Consider the following 16,948-nt stretch of genomic DNA (forward strand, 5'->3'; position numbering starts at 1 on the left):
CAGGACTACACAGAGAAACCCTGTCTTGAAAAAACAAAAACAAAAAACAATAACATGAAACAAACTTGGCTGTCTGCTTGCCCCCACTCTCAATGGCGAGTCCATTGCTGCTGTGCTGGCTCTCCATTGGTACTACAACCTACTTCATCTGGCTTCCAATGTAGACAGGAATCCAGCTGCTTGCCAGCAGTCCTCTAGGTCTTCAATATCAGATTCGGACTGATGAGACAGCCAGACCCAAGGACTGAACAACTACTGCGTTCATAGCCCCGTTAGTGTAAGACAGCCATTGTTGGGTTACTTAGACCATATTCTATCTTAGGGAATCCTGATTATATGTGTTCCCTGCCCCATTCTCATCACACCTAGATCACTGATGAAGGCAGCATCCCTACCTACAGTGGAGCAGGTGACCATCTGTGACAGCATCTTATCTACAGTGGGGCAGGTGACCATCTGTGACAGCATCTTATCTACAGTGGGGCAGGTGGCCATCTGTGACAGTATCCCTACCTACAATGGGGGCAGGTTCCCCATAGTGGGGACAGCATTCCCCAGCCTCCAAAACTGACCACTCTTAGAATTGGCTTTGCATTAGAATTTGGGTTTCTCAAAAATATTGATGGCAAGGTCTCATTCCATGAAATTCTTGTTTACGTGGTCGTGGGCCAGAAAACTTGGGCCTTTAACAAATTTCACATGAACCAAAACAACCCCTTTCCAGGTGACTCTCATGAGAAGGTTTGAGAACTCCTGCTCCGGGTCACAGCTCCTTTCCCAAGTGTCAGGTATTAGCTTGGTTGGCTGAACTATTCAACACACACAAGACAAAAACACGGGGTTGGCTAGTTCCTAACAAAGCCTTCTACAAAACCCCAGCAGGGTCTGGATCTGGCTCATTAGCCATAGTTTGCTGACCCTTGGCTTGGAACATCTTTACTCAGATCAATTATATAGGTTCTGGTTTTCCACACAGATTGAAGATTTTTAGGCAAAATAACCTTGTCATGGAACCTCACTGTGCCATGGTTAGATATAATTATATGAAGGGGGCAGGAATATGGACTCCAAGCTCTCAAATTTCCTGGGGTCACTACATTCAAATGCCAAAGCCACAGCGGGCTACTTTCATCATGCTTGAAAGGGTGGCATGTTCTCAGTGTCACTTCCAGTCAGCAACAAGAAAGAAAAAGAAAGCAAAAATAGGAAGTGGGGGGCCTAGCAAACACAGAAGTGGATGCTCACAGTCAGCTATTGGATGGATCACAGGGCCCCCAATGGAGGAGCTAGAGAAAGTACCCAAGGAGCTAAAGGGATCTGCAACCCTATAGGTGGAACAACATTATGAACTAACCAGTACCCCAGAGCCCTTGACTCTAGCTGCATATGTATCAAAAGATGGCCTAGTCGGCCATCACTGGAAAGAGAGGCCCAAACTTGCAAACTTTATATGCCCCAGTACAGGGGAATGCCAGGGCCAAAAAGTGGGAGTGGGTGGGTAGGGGAGTGGGGGGGGGAGGGTATGGGGGACTTTTGGGATAGCATTGGAAATGTAAATGAGGAAAATACCTAATAAAATATTAAAAAATTAGGAATTTGGAGATTGAATTCACGTTGACTTATGTTCCAAACCTTCTTACCCCAAAAGAGATATATGCGCCCAATACACTTCCAGCAATCGTGGCAAAGCCAGCTGTCATGATGGTATGGAGTTCCGACTTGGTGACGTGTGGTAAATATGGTTGGACCAGTAGTGGAGACTCTGTCTGGAGACAAACATTAAATGTTGTTACCTTTTAAATGCCTAACCTTGTGTCTCTAATGCAGTTGCTAGAGTGACTCTCAGATCTTGTCTGGCAGTCACAGGACCTCTGGAAACACAAAGTCTCCAAGTGGAATTGGAAATTCTAAAGGTGCCCCACTGTGTCCGTACTTTGATAGCTTTCTAGTTAGTTCTGGTACCCACTCCTTGGGGTTCCTGCATTCAAAATCAAAGTAAACTCTCTATCAGTGTGTGCAAATTTGTAATGTGTGAGGCTGTTCAAACAGTCCTCAACCTAGCTTTGGGCTGGATGCTAACAGAACTTGGAAGGCTCTCTTGAGGGTTAGCTGAGCATTGTCTGGCCTTATAGATGGGATTTCCAAACTGCTATGACTTTGCATCTTTCAAGCTGACCTTGACAGACACATACATGTTTTGTGGAAATAGAGACCATTATAGAACAAAGAATAGGAGAGGCACCCATAGGTCCTTTCATGTCAGCCAGGGTATAGTGGGAAAGGCTTGAGTTGCACTGGGGAGGGCGGGTGGCTCGAAACATGGGGCTCTCCACCGGTAATAGAAGCACTTTGGGCATATTAACTATCAAATCTAGTGCCACAGACACATGCGTGCAATCTTACAATTTTCTGCTCATTATTTCTAATTGTTCTGTGAGATTGAATGTGTTGAGCCTCAATTTATACACTGAATGGGAGCCCGGTATGTGAGACCTTTTACCCTGCAGGTACCAGCAATCATCTAGAGATGGTGCCTTAATTAGTCCTGAGAGATTTTATGATTATAATTATTATAATTTCAACTCCTAGGGAAGGCCGAATTACCACTGTACACACTAAAGACTGCTTTAGGCTGGTGAGCCAGCCTTACGGAGAAGGCTCAGCCTGCCTCCAGTAGTTGTAAGCCTGGGATTTGGGGTTGTGTATTTTTCTGTGGCATGAGTTTGTCTTTGAGTTGGGCAGCTTTTCTGGCAGCACTGCTCTGTGGCCTCATTGGGCAATTCCGTCTTCCCTGAAGCTATGTGTCCCCCAAGCTGTGTGGCTTATTGCATTCCTGACCTATGTGTTCCTTGGGGTTGCTCCAGTTTTGAGGGGTCATATTTCTTTGCTTGAACTGGGCCTCAAACAAAACGGTATGTAACCATCCCATGAGCTGGGGAAGTGACACAGTGACCTGAAAGCTTATGTATCACGGGTGGAAAAGCATCAGAAAGTGTTTGTGCAGGCTCAGGGGAGGGGGGGCAGCTGGATGAGGCTGGACAAGGCATGTGTCTGTGCCTGTAGGATTCTTGGTTGGGTGGCTTTTCTTTGTCTCCTTCATCATCACAGCGTTGCTATGAAGCATGTGAGGTACCCTACTCACTCTCTCCAGCGTGAGTACAGTGCACTCATTCGAGCTGAATAGCTGCTAGCCACAGCAGAGTTGACCGAAGGCCTCAATAATGGAGAGAAGGTTACTGGAGAATGTGTACATGAGATGCATTGTGACTTGGCAAAATAATGGTGTTCTTTCTCTGAGCTTTCAATAACTCAGTTCCATACTAAAATAACCTTCCTCCCCAACCTCATCCTCTTTTCCTGGACGGACACACACATGCACATACACACACATGTTCACATGTATGCACACATGCATGTACACACACTCATGTGCACACATTCACATATATGCACACATATCCATGCATGTACACACATGTGTGCACACATGAACATACACATACATGCATACATGGACACACACATGCTCACATGTATGCACACATGCATGTATACACACATATAGCCACAGGCATGCACATGCATACATTCACATTCGCAAGTATATACACACATACACACATGCTCACATGTATGCACATACATACATACATACATACAGAGTACTAAGGATTTCTTATTTTACACTCTTCACTCTACCCTAATGAGATAATGCATCCACAGGGACCTCATCACCAGTTTTGGAAAGAGAGCATCCCCATCTGCAGCAAGCAGTTTGCTTTGCTTGTCTTCTGTTATTACAACTTACTTGCCCAATAAATATGTTGCCAGCAGCAACTACAGACTCAATGGGAGATGACCCCATCGTGACAAGCATTAGCCACCCGACCTAAAAGGAAGAAAAGGATAAAGTCAGCAGAGAACCGTTTACATAACAAAGACTTAAAGGTCAGCTAAAAAAAAAAAACTAGCTCCTCTGCCTCAGTGTTACTAGGAGGTGGTGGCCTTTAAGGGGTGGAATCTAAAGGGAAGTCAGAAATGTTGCAAGGTGCCCTTGAAGAGGATCGGGTTTTGCTTTCTAGGCATGTGCTTTGCCTGATGCTCCTACCGTACTCTCTACTAAGGTGTGTGTGTGCTTTTGTGTGGCTGTAGGCCATGTGTATGGAGGTGTCTGCAAGGCCAGAAGAGGATGTCAGTGGAGTCGATTTCGAGGCACTGGTTGTGAGCAATGGGACCTGAATTCAGGTAGGGCAGAGGTGTTCTTAGCAGCTGAGCCATCTCTCTAGCCAATTTGAGCTACGATGACGGTGAGGACTCCATTGCAGGGGCAGCAAGACTATGCCTAACTTGCTTTTTAAAATATCTTATGCCTGAATAACGCGCTCCAGAGCAGAAGCAACCTCGTTTCTATTTCTGTACTACCTGTGAGGCTGGAGGACCTTGGGTACCCGCAGGAAGCTGTTACTACAGAGCAGTGTTGCTTCCCCCCGGCATCTGACCTTTGTCCCCTCACTGCAGAAGTAACTTGGTTGGCCAATCAAAGTCCCCTTGGAGGTTCCTGAGGTAACATTCTCACTATGGACACATGCAGGATCACCGGTTGGGATCTAAGGACTCAGATGAGAATCAGGGCTGGTGAGATGGCTCAGTGGGTAAGAGCACCCGACTGCTCTTCCAAAGGTCAGGAGTTCAAATCCCAGCAAACCACATGGTGGCTCACAACCATCCGTAACGAGATCTGACTCCCTCTTCTGGAGTGTCTGAGGACAGCTACAGTGTGTACAAAGGAAAAAGAAAAAAAAAAAAGAGAATCATTGTGGAGAGAGACAGGTGTGGTGTGAATGTCTGAATCACAGGTGTTAGGACTTTTGAGCCTGAATGAACTTTGCATGGTCCACAGAGAGCCTCACATCCCAGTACCTTTCTGATGATCCACTGCATCAGCCCCAGATAGTAAAGCATAGACATCACGGTGCTGAAGAAAACCACGATGGGCAGGATCTGTGGGCGGGGCACAAGTGCGGTCACCAGTCAGTGCGGACAGTACTGTGAGCTTCCTGTAAGCGTCCCCTCTGCCTTCTTTCTGCCCCTAGGAACATCATCATAGAAGCAAAGTCCTCTGTACAAGAAGACTGGGTCATCCAGCCAGCAGCTGCCCGCTGGACAGCCTCCGACTCTTAAGTTCTCTATTGCATTGGATTGAGTGTGTCTCCAGAAGTCCACATGGTGGATATTTTAATATCTCTCAAATGCCATGGTGACAGTGTCTGAAATATAGCCTTCGGAAGTAGTTATGGTTAGAGGAAGTCACAGGCTGGAGAGATGGCTCAGCAGTTAAGAGCACTTGCTGCTCTTGCATGGGACCTGGGTCAGTCCCCAGCGTCTACATTGCGGCTCACCACTGCCACAGTTACAACTGTAACTGCCTGTAACTCCAGTTTGATGAGAGTTAAAGCTCTCTTTTGGCCTCTGTGGCTATTGCATGCGTGTGATGCATATACATATATACAAAAAAATACTCATACCCATTAATTAAAATAAATCAAGGAAAAAGATTAGATGAAGTCATTGACATGGGATGCCCATAACTGACGTTACAGGTCCTTCCTCAGAGCCTGCCCCTGCCCTACCTCACCCTTCCCCACTATTGCCTAGCTAACTGGTCAGAGGCAACATGCCAGGACAATTTGTGCAAGGCCTAATTTAGAAAAATCTCTATTAATGATACCCTTAAAAGCACACTTTGTCTCAGCATCAGGGTTCTTTTCATTTTAATAGGCGGGCATAGAAAAGAAATCTGGACTTACCTTAAATGCAAAGAAGTGGTCTGTATACTTTTCCCCAAAGACAAACCTGGCTCCAGTATCAGTGTACCCCAGGAAAGTCTGAGCGAGAGAGAGAGAGAGAGAGAGAAAGAGAGAGAGAGAGAGAGAGCTCATTACACACACCATGAGCCACAGGAAGGAACCTGAGCCACCCTGAGAGATTGGGGAAGCTCTAGTAAATTCAGTAAGCAGACTTGGGAAGTTAGGAATACTGAGAATCTTGGTTTAAGTCATCCCTACAGGCAGACTTCCTGCCATTTCTGACATTCCGTCTGACCTGTACTGGCTGGGGTTGTTGGCTCCAATAAGCCATAGGCGCTATACAAGGATGAACCTAGTCACCACTACATGCAGAGAGAGGCTCTTTCTCTGTTTGGGGGAGCCATCTCAGAAGTGCAGCACCGCTTGGGCAGGATAATGGGGTAGGAAGGATAAAGATGTGGTCCAATGGACGACACAGCTAGTGGGCAGTGGCGAGCTTAATTGACTACAGAGATGAACATGTTTGACAGGCGCAGCAAAGCGGCAAGCCTAATTTGTGCCATGGAATTAAAATTAGGGTACAATATTACAGATAAACTACCCACATTTAAAATGTCCTGAGGGCTACATCCAAATGTTAAAAGTACAAAGAAAAGAAAAGCAAGAATTATTGTTATTGTTATTATTAATTATTATTATTTTGAGCCAAGGTCTCATGAGCCTCAGGTTGTAGCCAAGGCTGGTTTTGAATTCCTGACCTTCCTGTCACCTCACCAGCTCTCATCTGACCTGCTTACCTGAACTTGTCTCCCCATCCAATCAAAAGCAACAAATCCAGGCCTAGTTCTTAGAATTAAGAGCCCAAGAAGAAACTGTAGTCCAATTCCCCAAAAGACAGGCCTCCAGTAAACCTGTGGAGAAAGACGGAGACCATAAAATGTCACGCTAACTAGAACATTGGAATGCTGCTTAAATGAGCAAAATATACAGTAACGCTGGGTGCAGGGGGGCTAAGCTTTCAAAAATTGCAACAGACCCCTTTAGATTGTAGCTACCTTATTAGGAAGTTAATGGTGACCACAGACTTCCAAGGGGGCGTTTTCCCTTGGGAGCATTCTCACGTGTCCCTGAGGAAGCCCAAGCAGACAACCTCAGAGATTTTTTTTTCTAATTAATTAAATTTGTCCTTTGACAATTTCATACATGTATATATAATCACGCTGACTACTCTCCTTCTCTAGCCTTATTTCCCTCCCAGCCCTGCCTACCTTTCTTATTCTTACAAATCTCTTTCTCGGATTTCTGTTTGTTTTGCTTCATAAACAGGGTCCTCTGTGTACCTGGGGCTTTGGAGTCTGGTGGGTTTGGTAATGGGTGCACAATGGAAGCATAACAGAAGGCAATGACTCTGCCCCTCCTAGAATTTATCAGTAGCTGATCATAATCTAAGAGTAAGAGATAGGACCCTGTGGTTGTAGGTTTTAATCATGAACTTGACTCGCCAATAACTATCTGGGTCTCAGTGAAGGGTTATCGAGACCAGGCCGACCTGTGGTTGTATTTGTTAGGGATTATCTTTATTACATTAGTTGAAGTGGGATGGTTGTGGACTGTGGGTGGCACCATTCCCTACACGGCAGCTCCTGAACTGTGTAAGAGTTCAAACACAGATGCACAATTCATCGCTCTCTGCTCTAGACTGGGAATAACAGGCCTCCGTGAGTCACGCTTCCACCTCTTTAACTCACCCACGGTGATGGACTATACCCTAGAATCACAGACAAATGAGCCCTTTCTTCCTTAAGTTGGTTTTATCAGGGTATTTTAATCAAAGTAACAGGAAGTGAAAATAAGAGAGGCCCTATACAGGTAAACTCCACGCAGGGGTTGTATTCTGCCTTCTTCTTCTGCTTTTCCACGGTGCTCTCTGAGCCTTAAAGGAGATATTTTAAATATCTGATTTAGGGCTGGATCCTCAGCCATCACGCCTTGGGCAGCTGCAAGTCTCTGCCCACCCACCACCACTCACTCCAAAGAGAGGCATCAGAGAATATTTAGATAGACTCATACTGTTAAAAAAAAAAAACAAAAACAAAAAAAAAACCAGGGCTGCACTTACTCTTTATGAACCTGGGTGGAAAAGTTGAGAAAGTAAGGTAAACCAAAAATCCTGATGAATGACCGGGACTCAGAGAGTCGTCTCCAAAACACCTGGTCATATTGCAAATGTTGCGCATACAGCTATTTCTCCACTTGGAAAATGGAAAGGTTGTAATTGATTTTTCTGTGCTCAAAGGTTGTTTATCTGACAATTTATAAGTGAATTAGATGAGATTTGGCTCAGATGAGGGGCTCTTGTTCCACAATAAAGGGAGCCCATGACCTTGAGTGCAGACCTAAGATGATAGAAGAAATGTACTGTCATCTACGTTTAATCTCAAAGCAGAAAAGAATGGCTTAAAAACTCTGGGTTGGTAGAATGGAGATGTTGATCTGAGCAGGGCAAATAATCTCCATTGCATTAGGTCAAGTTGGTCCCTGATGAATGCTTTTTCTGTGGGTCACCCTCTTTGCCAGAAGGGACTGCTACAGCTTGCCGTCATGATTTGCAGATAACGGCTTCAGTCTCATAACTCATACCCATCTCATGGGCTGTAGGCTGATAAAAGGCAGGAGGTGGTGGGGGTTAGGGGGAGGAGAGAAAGAGAATTTGATGCTAAGGGGCAAGAGTGTAACAGGACAAATCTGAGAATAAAAAAGCCCAAATTAAAATAGAATTTTCATGAAACACAAAGTCGAAGGCTGGAGATGTGGCTCAGTGGAAGGCTTGGTTAGTGTGTGCAGATCCCTATGTCAATCCGCAGCCCCGCCCCCCCCCCCCCCCATTAACTGCACTTGCTTAGAATTCCAGCACTTAGGAAGCAGGAGGATTGGAAGTTCGAGGGCATCCCTGAGCGAGTTTGAGGCCAGCCTGGGATATATAAGCTCCTGTCTCAAAACTAAAACAGTGCAGGATTGGGTATAAGATACTAGTAATGGACCGTCTGGGAATATGAGTCAAAGGAATGAGCTTTCCCGTGTGTTTGTAATGGAACCCGGGGTGCACACGAGGGACGTGTTACTTGTGTAACTGGAAATCACTAAGAACAAAACAGCTCTAGACAAGCACCCTCACCCCTTGTGGACTCGCACGAGGTGGACATTTTGCATAGTTAGATTCTTTCACAGTGACTGTTTTGAAGTCTTGGTTTCCCTGCCTCCCACAGCCAGTCTGTACTTACTCTGGTGGGATGTTTGGAAAACAGAAATAACAGGATAAGGTACATGATGAGTCCGCCAAAGGATACCAAGTTTTGTTGGCCCAGTTTGGCAGTGTCAAGAGACAGCCAGAGAATAATCGCCAGGATCAATGAACTCCAGACCACCCTGTGAGGACAGAAGGAGGGAGCCGGGTCCTTTATTGTGCCAACTTGAATATCGTATCGAGGATGAAACACACAAAGGAAAACTGCTAATGAGGAGATGACATACCCCAGAACCAGGAAGCTGTGCTTCAGACAGCTTGGGACCTCTGTCCCTCTTACCTCCTAGCTCCCACCCTCAACAAGTCCAAGGCTACGCACATGAGCATCAGAGAGGAGAGAGGGTGTCTGTACAGGGATGCCTGGTCTCTGCTTAAAGGATCTTCAAGCCTTCCTCTCTGTCCTTTTTGGGATGGTATTACTTTCATGAGAGGATGTATTTCCTGTAATTGGGGGACCTTAGCAGAGTTAAATCAGACTTCGGGTCCTATCTTCCTGAGTCTAGTAGATGTGATAGGCTGATTCACGGCTTTGATGGCCAAGCTAGGGAGGCTGCTGTGTGGTGATTTCGCTATCCTGATGAACTGGACTGAACATGGGTGAAGTGTCCAGGGTAAACCGTGTGCTTCACAGCGGAGAGAACCAGCCCCTGGGACCATTCAATAGGACCATTTCTAAGGAGAGGAGAATCCACAGTGAGAGGCCAAAGAAAATCCCTGGGGGCCATTGTAAGATGTGGGTTCCTTCAAGGGGGAGTCAGGTTCCCAGGGAGCAGGTTCTATGAACAGGAAGCCCTTTCTCAAGTCAGGTCTATTCTTGCCCTCATCTTGGTGCTGGCTTTGAGGCAAATCTAGAGTCAATACATCAGGTGAAAGAAAAGGGGACATTTGGCTGGGTTTTCTCTAGCCAGGGATGGAAGGAACATCTCACACACTCACATATACACACACACAGTCACACATACACACACACAGACACAAACAACCCAAACAAAACTGAGGTGTCATTTCATCTTGGTCTTTATTTCCTGTTTGAAAAATATAAATAAGCAACTAATAATAAATAAGTGAAACAAAACATATTCAAGATCAAATATAATCCATGATTTCCATTTTGCAGATGAATTTAGTGAGATAATGCATGGCTATATAAAAAGAAAGAAGTTAGAAAAAAATGCAAGCTCACACTGTCAGCAACCTTTGCTGTCTTGTACTTATGAGCCAATCTTTAAGTCAGCACTGAAACCACATGGCATCTTGAGCTGTTCTCTGACCTGGGGCAGGACAGACATTACTAATTGATAATGATCTCCTTGCATCAACAAACCCTTGCTGCGTGACTAAAACACTACTTTATCCTATGTCTTGTCCTGTATGTAGGTATCTAGGTGTCTTTGTAACACAGATATGCAGATGAGCAGATTGTCTTTGGACTTTTACCAGCACCTCAGATAAGGGGCTTCTTGTGACACTTGAATAATTTTTAAGTGATTCATTATCTCATCCTGGTCTCATTCATAAAATGGAGGTACTATAATGGTACTATTGTGGTTATTGCACATATCAATATCCCATAAATGAGAATGGGATTTTAGAACACATTTTTGGAACAGTACAGAGAGCCAACATCCCACCCCTGCAGTAGGAGAAATGTATTTACCATTTCAGCCAGAACCAATGCCTGTCGAGAAGCCTTCTGCCAGGAGACAGGAAATCATCTATTCGCTGTTCATATTTGGCCATCAAGTGATCCCAGATGACAAAGAAGATGGTCACCAAGGTGATCACAAAAAGAGGAAGGGCTCTGTGGAAGTTTATCGCACAGGCTGCAATCACCAGGGCCAGGAAACCTGTCCAGGAGGCAAATTCAGATGCTCGGTATCCCCAAACCAGTGGATCTGGGCTTCCAGCCTGGTCTGACTCCGGCAAGGGGAGGCTTAGGCAGGCACGTGCTGGATGCAGGGGTGCTTGGTGTAGGTTCTAACTTCTCTAGCTTTTGCTTTTCTTTCAAAGAAGTCCCTAAGATTTCACCACGATGGAGAAAAAGATCCTTCCTTCCTTCCTTCCTTCCTTCCTTCCTTCCTTCCTTCCTTCCTTCCTTCCTCCCTCCCTCCTTCCCTCCCTCCCTCCCTCTCTCCCTCCCTCCCTTTCTTTTTTAGTATCATCTAAGTTCTGCATCCTCACACTTGGCTGCATTTAAAGAACACAATTTAAGATAAGAATACCAGGTATTAGTACATTTAATCCCAGCACTTAGGAGACAGAGATTGGCATATCTCTGTGAGTTCAAGGCCAGTCTGGTCTACATAGTGAGTTCGAGGATACCAGGAGCTATACAGTAAGACTCTGTCTCAAAAAGGGAAGGAAGGAAGGAAGGAAGGAAGGAAGGAAGGAAGGAAGGAAGGAAGGAAGGAAAGCTTCTTATTCTAAAAAGCCAGCAAACGGCCTGCAGGTTAGGTCTGGCCTATTACTAGGGGGTGGCAAGCTCATGGTGGTTTTTGTGTGTGTGTGTGCACTTGTATCCTCCAGTCAAGTAGAATTGCAATGCAGACACACCTTTCTACCCACATACTATCTGCGATTATATTTTTTTTACAATGTTGAAGGTCCAATATGGCCAGACCTAAGACTCTGTGGCCTACTAGAGGGAAGAAGGCCGAGCCTTGCTGTTGCTGTTCCAGCTGTTGAACATCAACACGATTCTTGGCTTTGGCAGTGCAGCCTTCTTATTCGAATGTCTATGGGCTTGAGAGGGAAGGTTCACATTTTACAGCCAATTTGTTTTGTTTTATTTTTGTTTTTGCTTTTTATTTTTTTACAATGTGCTTTGAAACCCTTTACTTTGAGAAAACAGAAAAAAAATCAGGGTACATTCTCATGTGACCGTAGGCTAAAGTTTGGGCCAGAAGGTCCTGAGTTTTGTCCTGTATTCGATCCCATATTAATGTTTGTTCATGTTTAACTTTGTATCATGAAGTCTGCCAGTTGCCCAAGTAGTCTGGATTTGCATTAGCCAAGGTGTTTTCTTTCATGAGCCCCCTCTGAAGCTCCTGTGTTGGAAACTTAATCCCCACATCCATATTATGATGGTAGCAGAGGTGGGCTTTGAGGAAGTAATTGCAATTGAATGAGGTCCTGAGGGTAGACGGCCACCATGATATTACTAGTGGCTTCAAAAACAGAGAAATAGAGACATGGGTTAGCCTGGGCTATCTAATGCTTCAAAGACACACACACACACCCTGCCCCTGTGATTTGATGGAGTAGAAGGCCCTCGATGAGGCTGGCACCTTGGTCTTAGACTTCCCTGTTCCAGGACCTGGATAAACATCTGTGATTGAGCCTGCAGTATTCAGTTATAGCAACAGAAAATGGACTAAGACAGTAAGTGACTTAAAAAAGAAATTACTGGTTGACCTCATAAACAAGGCAGGGTAGCAGGCTGTGTAGGCTTTCCCTCCAGGGTTTCTTTCTTTTTTTTTTCTTTTTTGAGACAGGGTTTCTCTGTATAGCCCTGACTGTCCTGGAATTTACTTTGTAGACCAGGCTGGCCCCGAACTCAGAAATCCGCCTGCCTCTGCCTCCCAAGTGCTGGGATTAAAGGCATGTGCCACCATCACCTGACCAGGGTTTCTTGATCCACTCCAGCTCTTCTCCGGGTAAGTGTGTGAGGCCCAGAGGAAGAGGAGATTTCTTTCTTTCCATAGAAAGTAACGTTTAAAAGACCCCAAGGAAAGACAATAGTCTTCCCACAGCCCTTTGGTATTTACCTGTCAGTAAAACGGCCCAGATGGTGCTTCGGAGAACAACTCTGTGCTTTCTACAAAACTCACAAATTGTATCATACTTCCTCTCCAAGAACCTGCAACATAAAAGCAAACAGGCCACAGAGGTGAACAGAATACCACAGCATGAAGTACCTGGCCTGTGAAGCCCGGGTTAGGTCCTGTAAAGAAGCCATGTTTGCTGTTGTTTCTGAAGCCAAAGCATAAATGGGATGTTCATTTTAGCTGGACACTGGTCATAACTTGGATTGGCCACTGAACGAGTGGCCTAGCTCTGAGGCGGATAGCAGTAACTAACTAATAAACCACAGGCAGGGTAGGGATTCTGAGAGGAGGGCCTCAGAGTGTATCACATATACAATACATTGTTACCATGGGACTCATTCACGACTAGAAGGATGAGTGAGGATGTGTACTGAGAATCTGAAACACTACCCTAGGAGATACTAGGAGAATCAGAGTGTGGTAAAGACTACGTTTCTTGGGGTCTAATTCAGGAAAAGAAAAGCCAATAACGAATTTTTCTCAGTTGAAGAGATACTGTTTTGTTGTGTTAGCAGCCATGATAAAGAGCCACTTTTAGCAGACCTTCATCTGCTGCGCATTGGCTTCTTCAGCTCTTATCTTATAGTGGCAGGGAAAGTGTGTATGTAATTCATTGCAGTAACCTGGCCCTATGAAGCAAAGTCACTGCATAGACTTGCTTTGTTTGGTTGTCCAGGCTGAACAAACTCAACCCACTGGTGATTGCTTCAGTGCCGTGACCATTAGTGAAGCCCCAGAGACACATGATGCCTCCAGAGACCTTCTCAACCCTGGGTCAGAGCCTCATAAAATAAATGAAGGATGCAGCCTGGCAAGAGTTCTTGATGGTATTCACATGTCAAGACCTCTAAGCCCCAATTCTGATTTTCGAGAGACATTATTCTGATGCCTAAGAATAAAAAGTTCCTCAGGGGCTGGGGATGGTCGGTGAGGAGCGCACAGCACTCCTGAAGAGGACCTAGGTGTGATTCCTGGCACCCGAGTGGTGGCTCACAACCATCTACAGTCCCAACTCCAGGGGATCCGATGGCTTCCTTTGGCCTCCACTGGCACCGGATTATATACATGGTGCACAGACATACATGCAGATAAAACACACTTACACTAAAAAAAATAGATAATTCTTTATAAACTTCTTTAGAGATATAGAAATTTAAGTAAAAATTTACATAGGAATTTAGAAAATGGACATGCGTATTATGATAAAGTATCAGAAATTCCAGACTCTTCACTTTCAAGTAGACTGCCTTTGCTTGTACTAACCCGAAATCAAGTTAGTGATATTGCTTCATCCACGTATGATGGCTCACACTTATAGCCCCAGCATTTGAGAGCAGGCAAGAGGGTGGTAAAGGCAAGTTAAAAGGGTCAGCCTGGGCTAGAGAGCAGACCCTGCCAAGCACACGCCTCCTGGCTCTTCTGTTTTAGCGACTGTAAAAACTTAGAATAAATCAAGGCCACAAGATAATAAAGGCAACAGTTTATAAAATTTTACCACATGTCCTTATTTTGTATGTATATGTGTGAACATGAGTGTTTGCAGAACAAATGGGGAAGTCCGAGGACAGCTTTCAGTAGTAGGTACTCTCCTCCGGCAGGTATGACCTGGGGATGGAAGTCAGATCAGCAGGCCTGGAATCAAGTGCCTTTATGGTCTGAGCCATCTCCTTGGTCCAGTTTTCTGAGATTTAATGTAGGTTTTGAGAAATCAATTGCCATTGATAGATATGGGGAAGATAAATTGACTCCTTATGTATGGATTGGAGCCATTAGTAGGTAATTTATACCTTTAATGAGAAGACTGTCCTGGGTGAATGTAAAAATAAATTCGAGGTTCTGAGAACAACATTGTTTCAAATTGACCACATTCATCACCCTAAAAGGCCATTACTTTTTTTCCAAGTGGCACTGGGTGGGTGGGTGGCACTGGAGGTGGTGACAGTTTCTAATGAAGCATAGTAAAATTTAAGAACAGAAGAGAATAAAGCAAAAAGACAAAACATAGGATAAACCACACGACGGGGTAGGTACCGCTGTACCCTTTCTGATGCTCATCTTCGCTATCATCCTCTGGGTCTTCTTTGTTTCCTAGAGGCTCCTGTTCAATCGTGATCTGCCTGTCGTCCTGCAGATCAAACATCGGAACAAAGACAATAATGAGAACCTGGGTGTTATGAACTCTGGAATCCACTGCTCAGGGTTCAAGCAAGCAACCAACGTTCAAAACTCTCTCTTAAATTATTATGCAAGAAACGGCTTCCTTTTTCTACTTCATGGACAATTTTTTCCTTTTATAATAGAAATCCGGGGCCACACTTGTGTTCTTTCTCCCAGAGAAGCCTTTGACATTCTCGATTGCCATCTTTTTGCATTGTTTTTTGAAAAGGCAATTTGTTTGCATTTCTGATTTTTGTTCCAGTTTCTGTTGCAACCGGTCAACACCAGACACCAGCTCTCTGCTTTTTTGGGAAGGGCTAAATGAAGTTCAAAGCAAGGGCTGTCTGATTCTCCCTTTACGTTGAACCAGCCCATTTCCAGAGCCTGAAACCAAACTGAGGCTTGGCTTACAGATATGAACACTTGCCTCATCCTTCAAGAGCTAACAGACTCCCTTGGGACTCACATCCTCTCAACTGGGAGCACTGCCCTTGCCCTGATGACTTAAGTGCCTGCATCAGAGTCACTTTTCATTGGCAATTTTCTTCTGGGACCAGTATGAGCTTTCTCCCAAATATCCATGACCTATCCTGTTTCCAGGCTAGCCCCCTCTCTCAATCCCACAATTTTTCAGCTAGTGAAGCTGCCATTGTATGTAGCTGGGAGTGTTTAGGTGCCCACTGGCTTTGAACACTCCTGGAGATCTACTGATGTTTTCTGCCATATGCAGAATGACCCCTGATCCTCTGCGCTTAAAACATTGGACCCCAAAAGATATCAAAGAGGACGTGTCCCATAGCACGCCAAAGACAGACACTATTCTTTCTGCCTTTGGTCATCTGTGTTTTTTAGACTGACCCTCAAGAACTAGGAAGGCATGAACCATAAGAAAAGAGGCTGAGTTCAAGGTCCAGATACCACAGTCAGGTTAGAGGTGAGTCTGCCACTTACATCTTCTTTTAAAAAGTTTTACTTATTTTTATTTTACTTTATCCATCTCTCCAGCTCCTTGTCCATATATATGCTGCTTGGCCAACAATTTGGTAAATATTTGATTTAAATGATTGTTCTCAATGCGCTCTTAACCACTGAGCCATCTCTCCAGCCCCATTTAATTCCTTCTTATCTTTTAAAATGGACACTGTCTTAGTCAGGGTTTCTATTCCTGCACAAACATCATGACCAAGAAGCAAGTTGGGGAGGAAAGGATTTATTCGGCTTACACTTCCATACTGCTGTTCATCACCAAGGAAGTCAGGACTGGAACTCAAGCAGGTCAGGAAGCAGGAGCCAATGCAGAGGCCATGGAGGGATGTTCTTTACTGGCTTCCCTCACCTGGCTTGCTCAGCTTGCTTTCTTATAGAACCCAAGACTACCAGCCCAGAGATGGTCCCACCCACAAGGGGCTTTTCCCCCTTGATCACTAATTGAGAAAATGCCTTACAGTTGTATCTCATGGAGGCATTTCCTCAACTGAAGCTCCTTTCTCTATGATAACTCCAGCTGTGTCAAGTTGACACAAAAATAGCCAGTACAATTGACCCCTTGTCAACTTGACACACAAAAACTTCACTAGTAAGCCTCAACCCTTACAATCTTATTCATCCCCAAGATCTAAATAACTTTAAAAGTCCCACAGTCTTTACATATTCTTAAATTTTCAATCTCTTTAAAATATCCATCTCTTTTAAAATTCAAAGTCTTTTTACAATTAAAAGTCTCAACTGTGGGCTCCCCTAAAACAGTTTCTTCCTTCAAGAGGGAAAATATCAGGGCACAGTCACAATCAAAAGCAAAAGTCAATCTCCAACCGTCCAATGTCTGGGATCCAACTCACGATCTTCTGGGCTCC

At 44.7% G+C, this 16,948-nt stretch overlaps 1 protein-coding gene across 1 annotated transcript in view; it reads right to left on the reverse strand.

Moving 5' to 3' along the window:
- Positions 1–16,948, reverse strand: part of Slc28a3 (solute carrier family 28 (sodium-coupled nucleoside transporter), member 3) — a 57,571-nt gene that overhangs the window by 14,330 nt on the left and 26,293 nt on the right. The window contains exons 3-11 of the mRNA NM_022317.3: positions 14,978–15,063; positions 12,879–12,970; positions 10,769–10,958; positions 9,089–9,233; positions 6,605–6,718; positions 5,808–5,885; positions 4,921–5,001; positions 3,809–3,889; positions 1,641–1,766 (exon numbers count right to left, since the gene is read on the reverse strand). Coding sequence (NP_071712.3) covers positions 1,641–1,766; positions 3,809–3,889; positions 4,921–5,001; positions 5,808–5,885; positions 6,605–6,718; positions 9,089–9,233; positions 10,769–10,958; positions 12,879–12,970; positions 14,978–15,063 — 993 coding nt within the window. The remainder of the gene's footprint in view (positions 1–1,640; positions 1,767–3,808; positions 3,890–4,920; positions 5,002–5,807; positions 5,886–6,604; positions 6,719–9,088; positions 9,234–10,768; positions 10,959–12,878; positions 12,971–14,977; positions 15,064–16,948) is intronic.

This window comes from Mus musculus, chromosome 13, assembly GCF_000001635.26.
Source record: "Mus musculus strain C57BL/6J chromosome 13, GRCm38.p6 C57BL/6J".
NCBI lineage: Eukaryota > Metazoa > Chordata > Mammalia > Rodentia > Muridae > Mus > Mus musculus.